This window comes from Sorex fumeus, unplaced genomic scaffold (genome assembly GCF_029834395.1).
Source record: "Sorex fumeus unplaced genomic scaffold, SorFum_2.1 ptg000003l, whole genome shotgun sequence".
NCBI classification, from domain to species: Eukaryota; Metazoa; Chordata; class Mammalia; order Eulipotyphla; family Soricidae; genus Sorex; species Sorex fumeus.
In genome coordinates, this window is record NW_026606060.1 from 6,692,882 (window position 1) to 6,713,479 (window position 20,598).

Sequence of the window (20,598 nt, forward strand, 5' to 3'; positions counted from 1 at the left end):
CACGCGCACACACACACATGCACACTCACACACACACACACACACGCATGCACACTCACACACACACATACACACACACAGAGCCCATCTCTGCCTGCACCTGGGCAGCTGACACAAGAATCAGGCAAAGGCTTCTGCTTCCCCTTTGCCACCAGCTTCCTGGCTGGTAGCACCCCTCCCTGGTTCATGCTCCAAGTCTGCCCCCAAGTCACCCCAGGGGGCTCCCAGGAAAAGCTCCCCAGCTTCAAAGCTTTTCCAACAGAGACCCCAAGGTAGCCTCTCCCAGTTTGTCTGTCCAGCAGGACAATGAGGGGGGCCATGACCTCAGGGAGGGGTCGTGAGACCCTTCCTGTACCTCCTTTGAGCTCTTCCAGTCCCATGGCACAGGGCGAGCAGGGCTTAAGGTCGTGGTGTGGAGAGGATAATGAGGGGTATTTGGGGCCTGCTGGGCAGGACACAAGCACAGAGGTAGAGCGGGGGTGGAGAGGGCTGCAGTAAGGATAAAGCCTGTAGGCCCAGAAATGTCTTCTCTTAAGCTCAGTGAGGGCATGGCTCTCAGCCTCCCCGGGATGGGACCTGGCTGCCGGTCCACACTGCGTCCCGAGTCCTCTCACAGGGTGAGAGCACCCTGACACCACGGACACCACAGGCAGAGCGCCCTTCGGCTTGTGGAAGGCAAGTGAGTGAAGAAAGACTGCTCCTTTATAACCTTCGCTTAGCTAGGGGCAGAGATAACCTCGGCTGCTCTGTGAGCAGCCAGCTCCGCACGGCTCCCTGAGGACCCCTGGGAGTGGCCCTGAGCACAGAGTCAGGAGTGACTCCCAAACACAGCCAGATGGGACCTATTTTAAAAACAAAAGCATAAAACACAGGGCCCGAGATATGGTACAGCAGGGAAGGCATTTGTGTTGCCTGCAACTGACCCTGGTTCAATCCCTGACACCCTATATGGTCCCCGAACACTGCCAGGAGTGATCCCTGAGCACAGAGCCAGGAGTAAGTCCTGAGTACCACCGGGTATGGCCCAAAAAAAGAAAGGAGGAGACAAATGAGGAAGAGGAGGGGGAAGAGGAGGAGGAGGAGGAGGAGGAGGAGGAGGAGGAGGAGGGGAGGAGGAGGAGGGGGAGGAGGTGGCGGCGGCAGCAGCTGTGCCCTAGATAATATGCCAGTACCCCATTCTGAAGTTGCTGAGGAGTGAATCAATCCCACTGAAAGTCCTTGGGCTCATTCAAGTCTCCGAGTCCCTGAGGGGACAGAAAGACCTGCAGCGTCTCCCTGAGAGCCCACAAACTCGCCCTGAGACCTAAGGAAAGACTTTCGCTTGCCTTCCACCAAACTTGGGGGGTCCCTGAAGGCCTAGAGTTCACCCAGTTCTCAAGAGCCAATTTCATGCTTTCCTTCCTCCTCTGCTTCCTGCTCCCGAGGGCATGAGCCCAGGGCAGCGCAGGGCTTCTACCCAGGAGCAGGCAGAGCTGGGCTGAGGGCCACCTCCTCTGGGCCTTCCTGGCTGTGGGGCGGGAGGGGGTCATGCGCCTGAGACTTGGATTCAACCTGGTTGTAGATACCTTGTTTCATCAGGGGGGTTCGGCCATGATGGTGGGGGACACCCCTGAGGGCTCTACAGGGTTTCTCGGTAAGTCCCCCCACACCTCGTGTCATTGTTAATGCTCAGGACTGACTCCTGGCTCTGCGCTCGGTGACCACTCCTGGCAGTGCTCAGGGGACTATGTGGGGCGCCAGGGATTGAACCCGGGTTGTCCACATGCATGGCAGGTGTCATACTGGCTGTAAAGTCACTCCATCCCCCCATTTCATCTTTAAAGGCATCTGTTACCCACCCCCCACCCCACCCCCACGCCCCTTCCCTGCTCTGCAGGGCCTTTGCTACCTGGTCTGTGTTTGGCGTGTGAGAAATGTCATTCATGCTCCTGCTCTGGGCGTGACCTAGGAAAGAAGAGAGAGAGAGAAAGGAAGCCCAACTCCTGCCAACTCCTGGACCCTGAGCTCTAGGCAGGCTCCCCTCCCCTTCACCACAGAAGCAGAGCCCTGCTCCCCTGACTCCCAGCACCCCCAGCAAGCATTTGCACCTTGACCCCCTTCAGTGGCAGCTTTCCTAAAGATTAGCTAGACCCAGGGCTCCCCTTGCTCCTCTTCAGCCCCCCACCTGCCACTTGGGGGGAGGGGGCGCGGGCATTGGGTGTTGTGCCCAGATGTGTGGGTGTGTGCCGGATCCAGAGGGAAGGAAGAGACAGGCGTGGAGGTGGAGTATTAGAACTTTCTCCTGGGGCTGGAGCGATAGCACAGCGGGTAGAACATTTGCCTTGCACACGGTGGACCAGGTTTGATTCCCAGCATCCCATATGGTCCCCTGAGCACTGCCAGGAGTAATTCCCGAGTGCAAAGCCAGGAGTAACTCCTGTGCATTGCCGGGTGTGACCCCAAAAAGCAAAAAAGAAAAAAACTTTCTCCTGCCCCCACAGAGGAAGTTAGCTCTCCTTTCCCAGGAAAAGCCAAATCCCGGAGGCTTCCCAGGCCATTTCTCCATTCTAGAATCACCTCTGCCCCCCTTGACCTCCCCTTCTCTTACCCCGTCCAGTATCCTCTCCAAGTGGGCTCGCCCCAACTCGGTGTCTTAACCCTCCTGCCACTAGGGACCTCACCGAGACCCCCCCACCCCCACCCCAGGGTCAGGGAAAAGATTTTCTACACCAGTGTTTCCCAAAGCGGGTGCTGGAATGATCCAGAAGACCATCCAGGCTCAGGAGCCACTGGAGGGTGCTTTCTTTTGACTTAAGGGGACTGGATTTTCAGGGGGTCGCCTGAAAATCAAGAGACCCTCTGCCCTAGACAGCAGCAGGTTCCCCGCTCTCGGTCCGCCTCATTCCTACCGCCGCCGCCAGGAGGCGCTGCTGCGCAGGCGCACTCACACAGCCGTCCGTAGGTGGCGCTCTGCCGCATCCGCAGGTCCTCGGTGGAGTGGTGCAGGCTGGGGCCGGCCGTGGGGCTGCGGGCCGGGCTGCGATCTGCCGGGAGCAAGAGGCATTGTCAATGCAGGGTGCAGCTCCCCAGGGAGCCAGCGTGCATTTATAGTAGAGAATAAAAGGTCCCCTGAACAAGGCTGGGAGGCCAGACAGCTCTTCCCTTCCACGTAGACTGTTTTTGTTTCTAAAGCAAATTAATTACCTGGATTCAGTTACAAAGAAAATCTTTGTGCGACTGAAAGTGAGATTCAGTTCATCAAACAGGCATCGGTGTGGTAGTCCCGGCGGGATCACCCTTGGGTTCCACCACTTACTGTCTGTGTGGTCCTAGGCGAGCAATTTAACCTCTCTGTGCCCTACCATGGTGCTGTTGTGAGAGGAAGTGCTTTCACTCACACAGCCACGCCCAGAACTCTCTTTTAAACAATTTAGCATTAAAACACATTAAGCAATTTGGGGCTGGAGACAGTACAGAGGGTAGGGTGCTTGCCTTGCACGAGGCAAGGCTGGGATCAATCCCTGGCATCCTATGTGGTCCCCTGAGCACCACCAGGAGTGATTGCTGAGCACAGAGCCAAGGAGGAAACCCTGAGCATCGCTGGATGTGCCCAGCCCTCCTCCCACCCCAAGTGTTTTCATTGAAAGACGTTCCCCAGGACTCATTTGGCAACTGGAGAAACTTGGTCCTGGTCACTGCATTTATTCGGCAGGTTCAGCAAGACTGTGTCTGCCCCCCTGGACGGGTGTGTCAGGAGTGGAGGGACTCAGACTGGAGCTTCATGAGTGCAGACCCAGGCGCTGATACTGAGGATGGCACCGCCCCAGCACCCTTGACTGAGCCCAGCAAAGCCCCTTCTGCCACTTGAATACTGTTTGCCATGAGGCCCTGGCTCTTCTTGCAGGTTCTGTAAGGAATTTTAAATTCTAAATTCTGGTAAGGAACTTTAAATTCTAAATTTTAAACTCTAAATTCTTTCCACAAACAGGTCATTTCTAGCAGCAATTTGCACCCCTGTCAGTTTGTGAGAATCTCCAGCCGCCGTGCCCCTTGGGGCTTAGGGGCCAGCATTAGGGCAGGCTTCAACCCCCAGGTGACTGCACTGAGCAGCCAGGCTGAGCTGTCCCTGGCAAAGAGGCAGAGGAATCCCCAGAATCCATCCAGGATGGGAAAGGCCTGAAAGATCCTCATCACCAAGGTGAGCTCCCCTAGCCCTGGGGCCTTCCTGTGCCTGCAGGGACTCACTGGTGGTGGAGACGGACTTCCCAATGTCAACCAAGGAACGGTGGATGGGCTTCTTGGTCTGGTGGCGGTGCTTCCGCAGGAGCACATAGCTGACCCTCTCCCGGAGCTCCGGCCGCAGGAGGCCATCCTCGATTTGCTTCTCAATGACATCATCTGTGGGAAAGGAACAGGCACCATCAGCAGGGCCCCAGGGTCTTTGGTCTCATCTGCCATTAGGGGGATTAACAGTGAGTGAGAGCTGTTAATCCTCCTGGGGAGCTTGAAGTCATGGGTCACCGAGGACATGGGCAAGCCCAGTGCCCTCAGCCTCCTTATATAGAGAAGTGGGGGTTGGGGGGGGCAGGGCAATAATACAGCAGGTAGAGTGCTTGCAGTCACAAGCTTGATCCCTGGCATCCCATATGGTTCTCTGAACACATCCAGAAGTCATTCCTGAGTGCAGAGTCAGGGGTAACCCCTGAGCATAGCCGGTGTGGCCCAAATACCGAAAAAGGAAGGAAGGAGAGAAAGGAAAGGAAAGGAAAGGAAAGGAAAGGAAAGGAAAGGAAAGGAAAGGAAAGGAAGAAGGAAGGAAAGAAGGAAGGAAGGAAAGGAAGGAAGGAAGGAAGGAAAGAAAGAAAGAAAGAAAGAAAGAAAGAAAGAGTGTATGCACGTGTACGTGTGTAAAAATGAGGGGTGCTGGAGTATAGAACGTTGTGTTACTGTAAAACATATATGAAAAATAAAGTCCAAGAAAATACCCAAAGAAGGGCAGGAGAGATAGTAAAGGGGTACACAGCTGACCGGTATCCCCAGCACTGCATACAGTCCCCAGAGCACCAGCGGGCTTACTCCTGAGCAGAGCCAGGAGTAAACCCTGAACACCGCTATTCTGGGTACTCAAAGAAGCATCAAAGTACTGTTTTAAACAGCTTTGTCCCTATCATGAATTCCTTTAATAAAAGCTTTTGGTGGGGCTGTGGGGGTCAGGGGTGAAGCGATAGTGCAGGATTTAAGGCGGTTGACCTGAGTTCCATCTGGCCCTGCCAGGAGTGATGCTGAGCACAGAGCCAGGACTGAGTCCTGAGTACTGCCGGGTGTGGCCCAAATCTCCCCTTTCCCCCCACCCCAAAATGCATTTGGGCCATAATCCTTTGGGCAAAATGGAATGTTTTAGAATAAAATCCAGTCACAGTTGTCATAAGGCCAGCGACCCCCTTCCTTTGCTTCACTGCATCAAGGCAGCTGATTTCCCAAAGCTGAATGCAGTTGGTTCACACTGGCGAGAATCAGGTTGCCCTCCATCCCTCCCCCACAAGACTTGTCACCGGCCACAAGCAGCTGGGGTGGGTCTTCGCGGTTGGGGAGGGGCCTCCGCGGCTGGGGGCAGGTCTCTGCGACTGGGGGCGGGGACTCCGCGGCTGGGGGCGGGGACTCCGCGGTTGGGGTCGTGGTCTCCGCGGTTGGGGCAGGACCTCCGCTGCTGGGGCGGGGACTCCGCGGTTGGGGGCGGGGTCTCCGCGGTTGGGGACCTCTATGGTCCTGTCTCACCTATGATCTGTGGTAAGGAACCGCTGTCCAAGTCCAGTAGCACCGTCCCCGTCTGCAGGCAGGTCCGGAGCTCAAAGAGGCTGTGCAGGGACAGTGTGGATACGTGGGGCTTGCTCCAGCGTTCGCCACCTTCTTCTACCTTTTCTTCAAACTTTATCCACCTGGAAGGGGTTAGGACAGGTGAGGATGGGTGCAGGCTGGCCAGGGCCCTCAAGGGGACCCCAATATCCGGAGCATCCCGGGAGAGGGGCCAAGCTGTGCCCAGTGTAGGGCTTTGGTCCAGGGTTCACTCACTGCCTCCTCTCCCTCAGCTCTGCAATGTTCAGCAGAAAGTGGCCTTCAGAGAGAGACCAAGGGATGGGGTCGAGTGTCTGGGGGCCTTTCCATTATCACTCTAGACTGGGTTGTGGTGTAGCTTCTGCACGCTGGCTATGAATGACAAGTCAGCTGGGAAGTACTAAGACTCATTTAAGTGTACACTGAAGGTCTGGAGCGACACACAGCAGGTGAGATGCTGGCCTTGCATGCAGCCACCCTGCTTCCATTCCCAGCACCCCATGTGGTGCCCAGAGCCTGCCAGGAGTGACCTTGAGTACAGTACCAGGAGTCAGCCCTGAACACAGTCAATGTGGCATCCCCTCCCGCCAAAAAATTAACAATTAAAAATTAACGTTGACTTAGAATTAAGGAACCTTATGATATTCTATAATATTAAAACTTTTCCAAAATGATTTTCCAACCATGCCCCCTGGGACAAGGGCCAGTCCTGGCAACAATCAGCTGTGAAGACCGAAGAATCAGCTCTGCCCAGCAATGCATCGGGCCTTGGGGGGGCTGGAATCCAACTCAGGACCTTGTGCTTGCCTTGGCATATGCTCAAGCCCTTTCCACTAACTCCCCTTTAAGTTACTATAATAATTAGTATTATTATATTTAATAGGCTAGAGCAATAGCACAGCAGTAGGGCGTTTGCCTTGCGCGCAGCCAACATGACCGACCCGAGTTCGATTCCTCCGCCCCTCTCGGAGAGCCCGGCAAGCTACCGAGAGGATCTCGCCCGCATGGCAGAGCCTGGCAAGCCACCCGTGATGTATTCAATATGCCAAACACAGTAACAACAAAATCTCCAATGGAGACGTTACTGGGCCCGCTCGAGCAAATCGATGATCAACGGGAGGGCCTTTACCTTTACCCTTATTATATTTAATAATAATAGCACTGTAGCACTGTTCTCCACTGTCCATCGATTTGCTCGAGCGGGCACCAGTAACGTCTCCATTGTGAGACTTGTTGTTACTGTTTTTGGCATACCGAATACACCACGGGGAGCTTGCTAAGCTCTGCCGTGTGGGCGGGATACTCTCAGTAGCTTGTCAGGCTCTCTGAGAGGGACAGAGGAATCAAACCTGAGTTGGCCGTGGGCAAGGCAAAAGCCATACTCATGCTATCACTCTAGCCTAGAAAGAAGTTAAACAAGACAAATAAGAAAGATTGCTTAATCAAGAAGAATCAGAAAAGACAACATCGTAAGGATAATCACTCTCCATGTTTCCATGGATGCAATGCACTCTTAAAATCATAATAGATTTTACCTTCTTCTTTGTGCTAATAAAACTTTAAAAGCTGGTTTTAAAATGTACATGAAATAGTAGAGGACAAAGGATAGATGAAACCTTGATTTTCCACAGAAAACTCAGAAAATGTGCTCTGGTAAAGGTAAAGGTAAAGGCCCTCCCGTTGATCATCGATTTGCTCGAGCAGGCCCAGTAACATCTCCATTGGAGACTTTGTTGTTACTGTGTCTGGCATGTCGAATACGTCACGGGGAGCTTGCCAGGCTCTGCCGTGCGGGCAAGATCCTCTCGGTAGCTTGCCGGGCTCTTCGAGAGGGGCGAAGGAATCGAACTCGGGTTGGCCATGTTGGCTGCGTGCAAGGCAAACACCTTACCACTGTGCTATTGCTCCAGCTGTGCTCTGGTAAGGACTGTTATTCAAATCTTGCCTACCATTTTCCTGATTTATTTTCCAGTGCTATTGAGAAACAGCAGAGAAGTAAAATTGTATATATTTTAAATATATGATGTGATAACTTAATATTCATATACTTTCTTAAATGGTTCCTAAGGCCAAGATCATGAATACATCCATTACTTCACATAAGTTTTCTCATTTTGTGTGTGGTAATAATGCATAAGATCTACTCTCATATAAATTATAGTAGGGTTTTCTCCTTGTCTTTGAAAAACTCATTGGAATTTTAAGGTTATTACATTAAATCTGTATAGTACTCTGGGTAGAATGGTCAGTTTAACAATGTTGATTTTTCCAATTCATGAACAGAGAATGTTTTTCCATTTCCTGGTGTATTCTTCTATTTCTTTTAGCAGTGATTTATAGTTTTCACTGTATAATATCTCACCTACCTTATTAAGTTTATTCCTAGGTATTTGTAGTTTTATTCCTAGGTAGTTTTTCCCACAATTTTGAAGAGGATAGTCTTTTTTTGGGGGGGGGGGTCAAACCCAAAGATGCTCAGGAGTATCTCCTGATTCTGCACTCTGAAATTACTCCTGGCGGTGCTTGGGGGACCATATTGGGTGCTGGAGATTAAACCCAGTTCTGCTGCTTTCAAGATAAGTGCCCTGCCCACTGTACTATTTCTCTAGCCCGCAGAGAAGAGTCTTTTCATTTATTTTTAATTCATTTTTTATTGAATCACCATGAGATAGACCATTAAAAAGCTGTTCATAATTGGGTTTTAGTCATATAATATTCCAACATCCATCCCTCCATCACTGTACATTTCCGACCACCAAAGTCCATTTTCTCTCCCACCACCCTCCCAAACCCCACTAGCAAAAAAAAAAAAGCAGGCACTTTTCTTCTCTCTCTCTCTCTCTCTCTCTCTCTCTCTCTCTCTCTCTCTCTCTCTTTCTCTCCTCTCTCCCCCACCCCTCTCTCTCCTTTTGTGCATTATGGTTTGTAACACAGGTACTAAGAAGTCATCATGTTTGTTCAAGGAGTTCAGTATTTTTATTAGGAAAGTACAGCTGGAGTATCCTTTTTAATTGGGTGGCAGCTTTGGGGTATGGACATGACTACCAGGCTTCTGGAATCACAGGGAGTTGGAGGGAAAGTAGCTAATCCCAACTCTGAGAAAAAGCCTGGAGATTTCAATCACAAAACCCACATTCCAAATTTTCAGCAGGTCAATTTCTCAGTGCGGTCTGTCTCAAACTGTGAGGTCTGTCTCAAGATGGCAAAGTCTAGCCAGGGACATGAAGGCGATTTTGGACTGTGGGAGCAAATGACTGCCAGGGACTCTGTTTGGGCAGGCACTGGGATAACCTGTCTCCCTCCGATATGCCCTGGTTGATTCAGCCATGCATGGGTCCAAGAAGATTTATTAACTTAAGTATCAAATGGACCCTGGTTACCCAGGGCTGCCTTATGTGATGTGTTTTTCTGGAAGCAGAGAGAGCATCCCATGGGAGGTGTGTGCTGAAAGTAGATAAAGGACGAAACATGATGATCTCTCATTATCTGTATTGCAAACCATAATACTCATAAGAAGAGAGAGAGGGGGGATGGGAGGGGAAGAGTTGGGATACTGGGGACATTGGTGGTGGAAAACATGCACAGGTGAAGGAATGGGTGTTCGATCATTGTATGACTGAGACTCAAACATGAAAGCTTTATAAGTGCAGTGCATGGTGATTCATGAGAGAGAGAGAAAGCATCCCTGTGACATAAAGTTTTTCCCCACTGTTCTGCTTCCAGATCTGAGGGATTTATTCTGAAAGTTCAGGTTCAAATCTAAAAGGTCGTCTGGGAAATAAAGGAAGACGGAAAGATGGGGGGGAAATTGTCCTTTCTACAAATCGGGGCCAAATAAGGGAGCTGATGCAGCTGCACCATCTCGCGCTTCCCTGCAGGGGGCAGCACCGACACGCCGGCGCCCGCAGCGGGGCGGAGGACCGTGCAGAGGGCGTCCGTCGCAGGAGAGCACCTTGCTCAGCTTTCTGCCTTGTCATCTTCCATTTGTGGTAGACGCTGTTCCAGCCAAATCCCAAGGGAGTATTTTCAAGCCCAAGACTGTAACTCTGAAGTTGCACTGAAAAAGTAACATCTGAGAAGGGTTGGTGAAACTGTAGCTAAAAATAGGGCTGGGACCTGCTTTAAGCAGGTAAGTAATTGCTTGAAAAGCTAGAGTAATGAAAACAAACCAGATTCCAGTCCAGATGCAAACAAGGGCAACCACGGGACAAAAGTCCAGAAGCAAATCTGGGCCTCCGTGAGATTCTGGGTTTTGGTGGAGGGGTGTGTTTTAAAAATGATCAACATTAAAAAAAGAAATTTTTAAAATGATCAACATTTAAAAAAGAAATTTTTAAAATGATCAACACTAAAAAAAATTTAAGTTTCTATTTCCCACCGAATATGATATTAGAAATTCTAGGTCATTTAAAGTCTCGATGTAGAACCTATCTGCCACAAAAAATTATTGAGTCTCAGAAAGGCAGGAAATTTGATTTGGGCTGCATTCTACATGAAGTTTGAAGACATGAAGCAGAGTGGCATTAAGTCAGCCCAAAAGGACTGTGTCATTCCACTGAGAGACACAGTCACCGAGTTCTCAGGACAGAAAGCAGAGGACTTCTGTCAGAGCAAAGGGAATGGGTGAGTGGAGGGGTTATGTGGGTCTCAGTTTTATAGAATGAAGTTTCTACAACTGCATGACAGTTCTTTATGCTACTTCATGGTAAAGTTAACCATAGTTAACTGGTAACTTTACTGTGATAAGTTTTATAACATATTTTATGATATAAATTTATATAATATTGTTTATATAACATAGTTATAGTATATATTTTATTTCTTATGTTTTACTATGATATATATTTTCCCACAATTGAAAGAATGTTTCAATTTTTTTTTTGGCACCACACCTGGTAGTGCTCATGGATTACTCCTGGCTTTGCACTCAGGAATTATTCCTGGAAGTGCTCAGGGGACCATATAGGATGCCGGGATCAAGCCCAGATTGGTCATGTGCAAGGCCAGCACCCTCCCTGCTGTATTATCACTCTGGCCCCAGAAGCACATTTTTAATCTATAAGCAAAATACAACTGTAGCAGAATATTGGAAGGTATTCTTCTATTCTTGGTTGAAAAGATCTTTATAATCTTGGAGATTATAATATCTGAAATAACGAGGATCAGAGAGAGCTCAACGGACTAAGCACATGCTTTTCAGGCAGGAGGCCAGATCTGAATCACAGACCACATGGTCCCCAGAGCACAGCCAGGAGCAAACCCTGAGCACAGAGCCAGGAGTCGCCTCCATGCACTGCTACTAAAAGCAAAACAGCAACAAAACCTAACATGTAAAACCAAAAAGGAAAAAATGTGTTGTTAGATGAAAGTAAAGTAAAAATCCTATATTATAAAAATAAGACATTTATAAATTTCACTGGAATGCAATATATGGAAAATATTTGAAATGAAACATTAAAAGATTTATATTGGGCTGGAGAGGTAGTATAACAGGTAGGGCATTTGCCTTACACATGACTAACCTAGGTTCAATCCCCAACACCATTTAAGATCCCCTGAGCATCGCCAGGAATGATTCCTGAGCGCAGAGCCAGGAGTAACCCCTGAGCATCACTGGGTGTCCACCTCCCCCTCCCTCCAACACTCACATATACACCACCACCATAACCACCACCATAAAAAAAGGAAGTACATGTGTGTCTAAAAATGCCCAGCAGGAATTTTGGAGGGATCCTGTCAAATGTTTGACAATAGTTACTTCTGAGGAGATGAGTGGGACCGTAATCAGGCGGAGAATTCCAAGACGTTTTTCTCTACTGGGGTTAATGACAGTAATAAGAGCTGCCATTGTGCAAAAGGACTGTGTCCTGAATCACAGTGCCACCGTTTCCTTTTAGCTGTGAACCTCAAGCAAGTTACTTGTCTCGCCCCTCCTTGGTCTTCAGGACAGAATGTGTAGTTCTCGGAACAACACCTGGCACGTAATTCACTCTGTTCAAATTGGCTGTTAGTGCAAAGTATTGCTTTAGGAATTTTTAAAAAATAATGAGAAAGTAGAGAAATTCAAAGGTCTCCCAAAGAGAAGACAAATGGTGGTTCTGTGGACCACCATTGCAGCACATGGGCACACCCCACAGTGACAGGCACACACACACACACACAGTGACAGGCACACATAGTCGCAAGCACACACACAGTCACAGGCACACACACAGTTGCAAGCACACACAGTCACAGGCACACACACAATCACAGGCATACACACAGCCACAGGCACACACAGTCACAGGCAAACACACACAGTCACAGGCACACACAGCCACAGGCAAACACACACAGTCACAGGCACACACAGCCACAGGCACACACAGAGTCACAGGCACACACAGAGTCACAGGCACACACACAGTTACAGGCACACACACAGCCATAGGCACACACAGAGTCATGGGCATACACACAGTCACACACACAGTCACAGGCACAGACACACACACAATCACAGGCAAACACACAGTCACAGGCACACACAGTCACAGGCACACACAGCCATAGGCATACACAGAGTCATGGGCATTACACACAGTCACACTACAGTCACAAGTACACAACCAGTCACAGGCACACATACAGTCACAGTCACATACACAATTTTACATTAAGGGCACCCAATGGTGAATATTGAATGGGCAGCCCTTCATGTTTATAAAGGTTTATCAGTATCCATATCATCTTAAAGGCTCTTTGGTATTTTGCTTATAAAGCTACACAAAATGATGAGAGAGAGAGAGAGAGAGAGAGAGAGAGAGAGAGAGAAGGAAAGTGCCCTAGAGGCTGGGGGTGGCAGGAGGGAAACTAGGGATATTGGTGATACAATATGTACAGTCAGAGTGGGTGCTGGGACACTGTATTTCTGGAACCCAATCATGAACAACTTTGTTATTGTGTATTTCACTATGATTCAATTTTTTTTTAATTTTAAGATATGTAGCACTGTAGCACTGTCCTCCCATTGTTCATAGATTTGCTCTAGCGGGCCCAGTAACGTCTCCATTGTGAGACTTGTTACCTGTGTTTGGCATATCGAATACATCACCGGTAGTTTGCCAGGCTTTGCCGTGGGGGCAAGATACTCTCAGTAGCTTGCCAGGCTCTCGAGAGGGACAGAGGAATTGAACCTGGGTCGGCAGGGTCGGCCACATGCAAGGCAAACACCCTGCCTGCTGTGCTATCGCTCCAGCCCTTTAAGATAAGTAAAAGTAATAATTACAAAAATGATAAGAATAGTCTAAATTATTTCTCTGCAAACTTTATTATGCATAAGGCTCATTTGAATGCTTTGTGACTCGCTCAATTTGTTTTTTGACTTTTGGGCCACATCCCACGGTGCTCAGGAATGTCTCCTGGCCCTACACCCAGGAATCACTCCTGGCTGGCTCGGGGGAACATATCGAATGTCAGGGATCAAACAGGGTCGAATGTGTGTAAGGCAAGCACCTTACCCACTGAACTATCTGACTGGCCTCTCAATCATTTGTTTAGGATAAACAGGAGTAAAATTCCTATTTGTACTACTTGTTGTGGGGGGGGCTCTCCCTAGTGCTGGAAGGCTTGGGGACCCTTCTTAGCAGTACCTGTCGATCATGCTTACAGCTCAGGGCAAGGGCCTGAGGATGTGATGCTGCTTGAATCTTAGGGTTCCAGGGACTGCCTGGGTCACCCCAGCAGTGCTCAGGACACTCCAGGGCTGTAGCTGGCAATGCTTGCAGGAACCATCTGGTGCCGAAGATCTAACTGAGATCAGCCGCATGCAAGGCAAGTACCTTATCTCCTGTCCTGGCTTTCCAGGCCCTTGCTCATTTGTTCATTGTTAACTGTTTGATGATTCAAATGTATATCATATTTTCATTTTTATTGCTGGTGAGGTTTAACATCTTGTCAAACTTCCTCTTTATGCACTGGTGGGGCTATCAGTATCAGTTTGATACCCTGATTCAGTACAATTAGCCAGGTATGTGGCAGAGACTTGGAAACTTGGAAGTACACAGGATGAAAAGTTTGATTTACAGAAGCTCAGAAGATGAGACCAAAGTATGGGAGATGAGCAGAGACCACTCAATCCCTTGCCTTGGAGACTCACCAACTGTAGAGTAAGACTAAATGGGGAGGTCTGCTTGGGAAAATATCACTTAAGTTATGGTCGGTCTGGATGTAATCAATAACAAAGTTTCCTAAAAATTATGTCAATGTAGGATTTTCAAGAAAAAGATCAAAGGAGATGTTTTAGCTGAGAGGAGTCCACTCTTTCCTTGGGACTCTTTCTCCTATTCAGTAAACCAGACCATCCCCCTCCTTTCTGTCTTCAAAATACACAAAATAATAGGAAGCAGAGAGATATTGAAGCAGGTAAGGCTCTTGCCTTGCACATGGCTGACCATGGTTTCATTATGGCATCTCATATGGTCCCCTGAGCCCCACCAAGAGTGATCCCTGAGCATAGAGCCAGGAAGAAAGCCCTGAGCACAGTTGGGTGGGGCCCAGAACCAAGAATTAAAATAAAATCATTGTATCACTGTATCACTGTCATTCCATTGTTCGTTGATTTTCTTAAGCGGGCACCAGTAATGTCTCCATTCGTCCCAGCCCTGAGATTTTTTTATTAGTAGTGAAACACTATGAGGTACAGTTGTAGACCTACAAACCTTTGTGCTTGGATCTCAGCTATACAATGATCAAGCACCCATCCTTCCACCAGTGCCCACTCTCCACCACCAATGATGCCAGTAGCCCTCCCACCCCCTCTCTCCCCCACCCCGCCCCACCTCTGTGGCAGGGCATTCCCCCTTGCCCTCTCTTTCCTTTAGGGTATTGTGGTTTGTAATAGAGGTTCTGAGTGGCCATCGTGTTCTGTCTATAGTCTACTTTCAGCACGCATCTCACTTCCCGAGCGAGTCCTCCAAACATCCTTTACTTGGTGTTCCCTTCTCCATCTGAGCTGCCTTTTCCCCCAGCATGTGCTGCCAACTTCCAACCCGTGGAGCAGACCTGGTAGTTACCTCAACTATCATTGGGTGTTCGTCTCCCATTCTGTTACCTCATATTCCCCAGATGAGTACAGTCGATGTCTGTCCCTCTCTTTCTGACTCATTTCACTTAGCATGATACTTTCCACGTAGAACCACCTGTTTGCAAATTTCATGACTTCATCATTTCTAACAGCTGCATAGTATTCCATTGTGTAGATTTACCAAAGTTTCTTTAACCAGTCATCTGCTCTCAGGCACTCGGGCTTTCCCCAGATTTTGGCTATTGTGAACAGTGAAGCAATGAACATACAAGTGCAGATATCATCTCGACGATACTTTTTTGCCTCTCTGGGACATACTCCCAGGAGTAGTATCGCTGGGCCAGCCCTGAGATTTTAGCAGCCTCTCCTTACTCATCTTTCCCAACAAAACTGCCGTATTGGAGGCTCTTTAAGGGTCAGGGGAATGAGACATAAGAAAATAATAACTGCACTTTGACACTAAAAGCCCTTTTGCTATGCTCCAGCCTTCTTCCACCCACCCAAAGTGCAATGTACCCCAGTACATCGAGGAGGGCCAAGGGGTTGACTCCCTCCTTGACCTCATACAGACCCTGTGCTTATTCTCTCAAGGAGCTCTGGCCCATAACATTCGAGCCTTTAGCTCTAGTTTGGACAGACATAGCGCCACTGGCAGTAGTCGTGAGACAAGCCTCCTCTTAAATCTATTCATTCCTGGGCCAGAGCGATAGCACAGCGGGTAGGGCGTTTGCATTGCATGCGGCCGACCTGGGTTCGATCCCCAGCATCCCATATGGTCCCCCAAGTACCGCCAGGAGTAATTCCTGAGTGCAGAGCCGGGAATAACCCCTGAGAATCGCTGGGTATGACCCAAAAAGAAAAAAAAATCTATTCACTCCAGATAGCACCAACAGATCTCTCCATTCCAAATACCATCAGATGAGGGCGTCTGAGGGCCAACTGCAGGAAAACAACGTAATCTGTTTCTAGATTCAGGGCAAGGAGCTAGAGACCTCAGCCACCAGTATCCCCTGAAATAAAAATCAACAATAAAATATCAACAATAAAAATCAGAATACACATGAATGTCACCAGGAAATCTCTCTGGGGCCCTTGCCACTGTGAGGGGAAATTGAAATTGAAACTGCCAGCCTGAGTCGAGCCACAAAATTTTGTGTTTTGAGTAGCTGCAACCAGGAATGGAGCTCAGGTTGACCTTCAGTGGAGCCTGAAAGCCTGCAGGACACAGGATCTGCAGCCTTGATTCCCAGCCTGGGCTACCTCGCAGAATTTCGCGGAGAGATTTTAGGGGGCAGGTGTTTAGGCCCATGTGGCTCAGGGATTACTGCTGGCTCTTGGGAGACCATATGAGGTGCCAGGGATTGAACCCTGGTCAGCCACATGCAAGTCTTATACATTCTACTATCACTCCGGTCCCATAGGGATATTTTTGTTTGTTTGTTTATTTTTTAATTGAATCACTGTGAGCTACACTTATAAAGCTTTCATGTTTTGAGTTTCAGCCATACAATGATCGAACACGCATCCCTCCACCAGTGTACATTTTCCACTAACAATGTCCCCAGTATCCCCTCCCCTCACCCATCCCATTCTTCCCTTCCTCTATGGCGGACAATTTCCATCTTACTCTGTCTCTACTTTGGGGTTTTACAGTTTGTAATACAGATACTTCACCCAGGCACACAATGGCAGAAGTCAGAATACAGAAAACCATCATGGAAGAATGATGGTGTTCCTTTGGCAAGACAACTGTGAGAGAAAAATAAAGGAGGGATAACCCAGAAATTAAAAAAAAATTATTTAGAGGGTCTGAGCGATAGTTCAGCGAGTGGGGCACTTGCCTGGCATGCAGAAGACCTGGGTTTACTCCCCGGCATCCCATATGGTCCTCTGGGCCCCACCAAGAGTAATTCCTGAGTGCAGAGCCAGGAGTAAGCCCTGCCCTGAGTATTGCCAGGTGTGACCAAAAACAAACCAAATGAGAGATTTACAAATGTGATATATAGCTGATCCGGGAAAAAAATAATAAAACATGCCAGGACCATGGAAATGTGAAACTGTCTGGATAATCTAATGAAATAAAGGGAATCATGTCATTGTTTTAGATTTGACAGTGATGTTGCAGTTGTGTTAAGAAAGATGCCTTTAGCCAGAATAATCGCAAACAGGACCTTGAAGATCCATTAGCACAGCCACATTCAAAGCAATGTTCTTCCCAAAAGCTAAAACCTGCAGCATCCTCTTTTGCAGACCACAACACCCAAAAGGAGAGAGAAAACAAAAGGGAATGCCCTGCCACAGAGGCAGGGTGGGATGGGGGGGGATGAGGGGTGGGAGGGATACTGGGATCCACGGTGGTGGGAAATGGGCACTGTTGGAGGGATGGGTATTTGATCATTGTATAATCGAAACCCAGGCACAAAAATTTGTAAGTCTACAACTGTACCTCATGGTGTTTCACTAATAAAAATATTAAAAAAAACTGCAGCATATCATGTCCACCAATGAGTGAATGAAAAAGCAAGATGTGCTGCAATACGATGGGATATTACCAAGCTGTCAAAGGAAGGAAATGCTAGTGCAAGGGCGATAGTACAAAAGGCTAGAGTGCTGGGGCCCAAGAGATAGTGCAGTGGGTAGCGTACTTGCCTGGCATGCAGCCAAGCTGGTTTCTATCCCTGGTACCCCATATGGTCCCCTGAGCCTGCCAGGAAGGATCACTGAGCACAGAGGCAGGAGTGAATCCTGAGCATCACTGGGTGCGGCCCCAACCGGCCCCCCCCCGCCCAAGAGAAAGGCTAGAGCTCATGCGTCACACACAGTTGCCCCAGGTTTGATCCGTAGCATCACATGGACCGCTGAGCTCCACCAGGGACCCCAGCATCACTAGAATCAAGCACACCGCATCACCTGGCTGAGCACTAACGATTAAGTTGGCTTGGCTGGGTGAGCTGATGGAACTGCTTCTTAAGAGGAGTGAGGAAGGAGTGAGGGATGAAGAATTCTGAAACCGAGGGAGCACACAAGTCACATGTGAATAGTCCTGGACCCACCCCCGCAGCCCCCCCCCCAAAAAACCCTGTCATTCTGATACTCAGCATAGATTAGTCTTGAGGACATTAGCGAAATAAGCTAGTGATGGAGACAGAAAGTAGAATGAGAACCAGAGGGAGGGGGAATACAGAGTCGTTGATTAAATGGGTTTGGCGGTTCCATTGTATAAGGTGCAAAGGGTTCTGGGATGGCAGTGGCTGCATGCCACCACAAAGAGGCGGATACTCGGAACAGTCAGCTTCAACACAGCCAACATGGCAACTTTATGTGAAGTGAACTTTACCACAATAAAGTAAGTAAAAGTAAAGGCCCTCCCATTGTTCATCGATTTGCTCGAGCGGGCCCAGTAACGTCTCCATTGGAGACTTTGTTGTTACTGTGTTTGGCATATCGAATACATCACAGGTAGCTTGCCAGGCTCTGCCGTGCGGGCGAGATACTCTCGGTAGTTTGCCGGGCTCTCCGAGAGGGGCGGAGGAATCGAACTCGGGTCGGCCATGTTGACTGCGTGCAAGGCAAACACCCTACCGCTGTGCTATCACTCCAGCTCCACAATAAAAAAAATTTTTTTAAAAAAAAGAAGGTGGGGGTGGGGAGCAGAACAAAGAAAGATGCCAACTCTTCAGAAACACAATCTACAATCTTTCCAGTGCAATGACATCCTGCCTGGGACTTTTTTCAGCTGGATGCGGTGTGTAGCAGGGCTAGTGGGACTTTGCCACTGCATTACCCACTGAGGTTGGGAAAGGGCTACATGTGTCCTTCTTCTGCTGCACATGACTTTTGTATAAAAATTGAACTTCCCTGGGGGCTGGAGCAATACTACAGCGGGTAGGGCATTTGCCTTGCATGTGGCGGACCCAGGTTCAATTCCCAGCATCCCATATGGTCCCCTGAGCGCCACCAGGAGTAATTCCTGAGTGCAGAGCCAGGAGTAACCCCTGTGCATGGCCGGGTGTGACTCAAAAGTAAAAAAAATTGAACTTCCCTAATAAAATGAATAACCCCTTTTCAAATGGATGAAGGAATGATGCCGTCAAAAAGTCTCTGACCCAAGCCGGGCTTCAAAATCACAGAAGCCTGAAACATGGTTAATGGGTAATCCCCAGCTATTCCTTACAAATTGACCTTTGTATCCCTTCGTTAGTTTCAAAGAGTGAGGAGCTAAGAGTTGGAGAAGCAGGTCAGGTGGAAAGGAAACTGTTTGGGCTGGAACAGAAGTATCAGGGATTTCGTCCAGGCCAATATCAGGTGCCCCTCTCCCTGACGAACAGAACCTGAAGAGTCACATGTCGCAGAAAGCAGTTCTCTCTCATGGCCAGAAGCCCCGAGCAGAACCTTCTTAACCAGTCACAGATACAGTGGCAGGAAGTTGTTGATTACTTAGTACCAAGGGTGGACCTGGAGCAAAGGACAGTCCAGGCTTTCTTTTTTTCTATTTTTCTTTTCCTTTTTTTTTCAGGAAGAATTAGCAGCCCGTGCTTTCTGAGACTCAAACCACGCAAGATGTGCAAAGAGGCAGACTCCTCAGTCTGGAGAGGAGCACAGTCAGGGAGCACCTGAAATCCACACTGAGAGGCAGAGCCACAGTATAGCATCTCCTTTCTCTGCCCTGATGAGCACAGGCATCCCGAGACATCCCAGCTTAGCTAGACTTAGCCATTTGTGAATGTTTCACAAATTCCAACATCTGGGTTGAACCCCAGACGATGACATCAGAATTCAGATGATTCTCAATCATCTCAATTGATGATTAAGAATCAAACATCAATACTTTTGAAAAAGAAGAAAGGTCTTTAAAGACAAAATAATGAATTAACTAGATGAGTCAATGAGAAACTAAACTGAAGCCAATACATTTATGTTAACCATTGTTATGGCAATATAAGAATGTTTCAATGGGTCAGCGTGATAGTACCCTGGGTAAGGTGCTTGTCTTCATGCAGCCAACCAAGTTTCCCTTCCCCAGGACTCAGACAGGCTCCTGAGCCCTCCAGGAGTGATCTCTGAGTGCAGAGCCTGAAGTAAGCCCTGAGCACTGTGGGTTGTTACCCCAAAACAAAATGAAACCAAAGAAGTGGGGCTGGAGAGAGAGAGTTCAGCAGGTAGGATATTTGCTTCGCATGTGGCCAACCCTGGTTTGATCCCTGACATCCTATAGGGTCCCCGAGCACTGCCAAGAGTAAGATCTGACTACAGAGCCAGGAATAACCCTGAGCATCGCTGAGTAGGGCCCCCAAACAAAACAAAATAAAACAAAATCAAGAATGGTAAGAGAGACAGTATAGGGATTAAGGTACTTTCCTTGCACACAGCCAATCCAGTTTGAATCCCAGAATGCCCTGAGAACCTCCAGGGATGACCGAAACCTCTCCCCAATTTATTTTTTGAAGAGTGAAATTGAAAGCATAAGTAAACATTGAGATTGGAAGGAAGGTCCTTTCTTCCATGTTTATTTTGCAAATCGATAATTGGTTTGTTGGTTTGCAGCAGTTCCCTATGTAGTATTTTAATTTTATAGATTAAGAAATATGGACACATCCAAATCTATTTGGATATGACTGCTGGACTAGAGCTGTTGCTGACTGGATTCCACAGGACGTCAAAAGAACGCCTGGCCACCCACCTACGAGATTATCAGACTTCTTCGTCAAGACCCTGAAGGA

General features: G+C 48.5%; 1 protein-coding gene across 1 annotated transcript in view; it reads right to left on the reverse strand.

Moving 5' to 3' along the window:
* The window catches only part of SLC4A5 (solute carrier family 4 member 5), an 87,598-nt gene that overhangs the window by 39,596 nt on the left and 27,404 nt on the right, over positions 1 to 20,598 (reverse strand). The window contains exons 3-6 of the mRNA XM_056118884.1: positions 5,755 to 5,915; positions 4,225 to 4,377; positions 2,928 to 3,023; positions 1,889 to 1,944 (exon numbers count right to left, since the gene is read on the reverse strand). Coding sequence (XP_055974859.1) covers positions 1,889 to 1,944; positions 2,928 to 3,023; positions 4,225 to 4,377; positions 5,755 to 5,915 — 466 coding nt within the window. The remainder of the gene's footprint in view (positions 1 to 1,888; positions 1,945 to 2,927; positions 3,024 to 4,224; positions 4,378 to 5,754; positions 5,916 to 20,598) is intronic.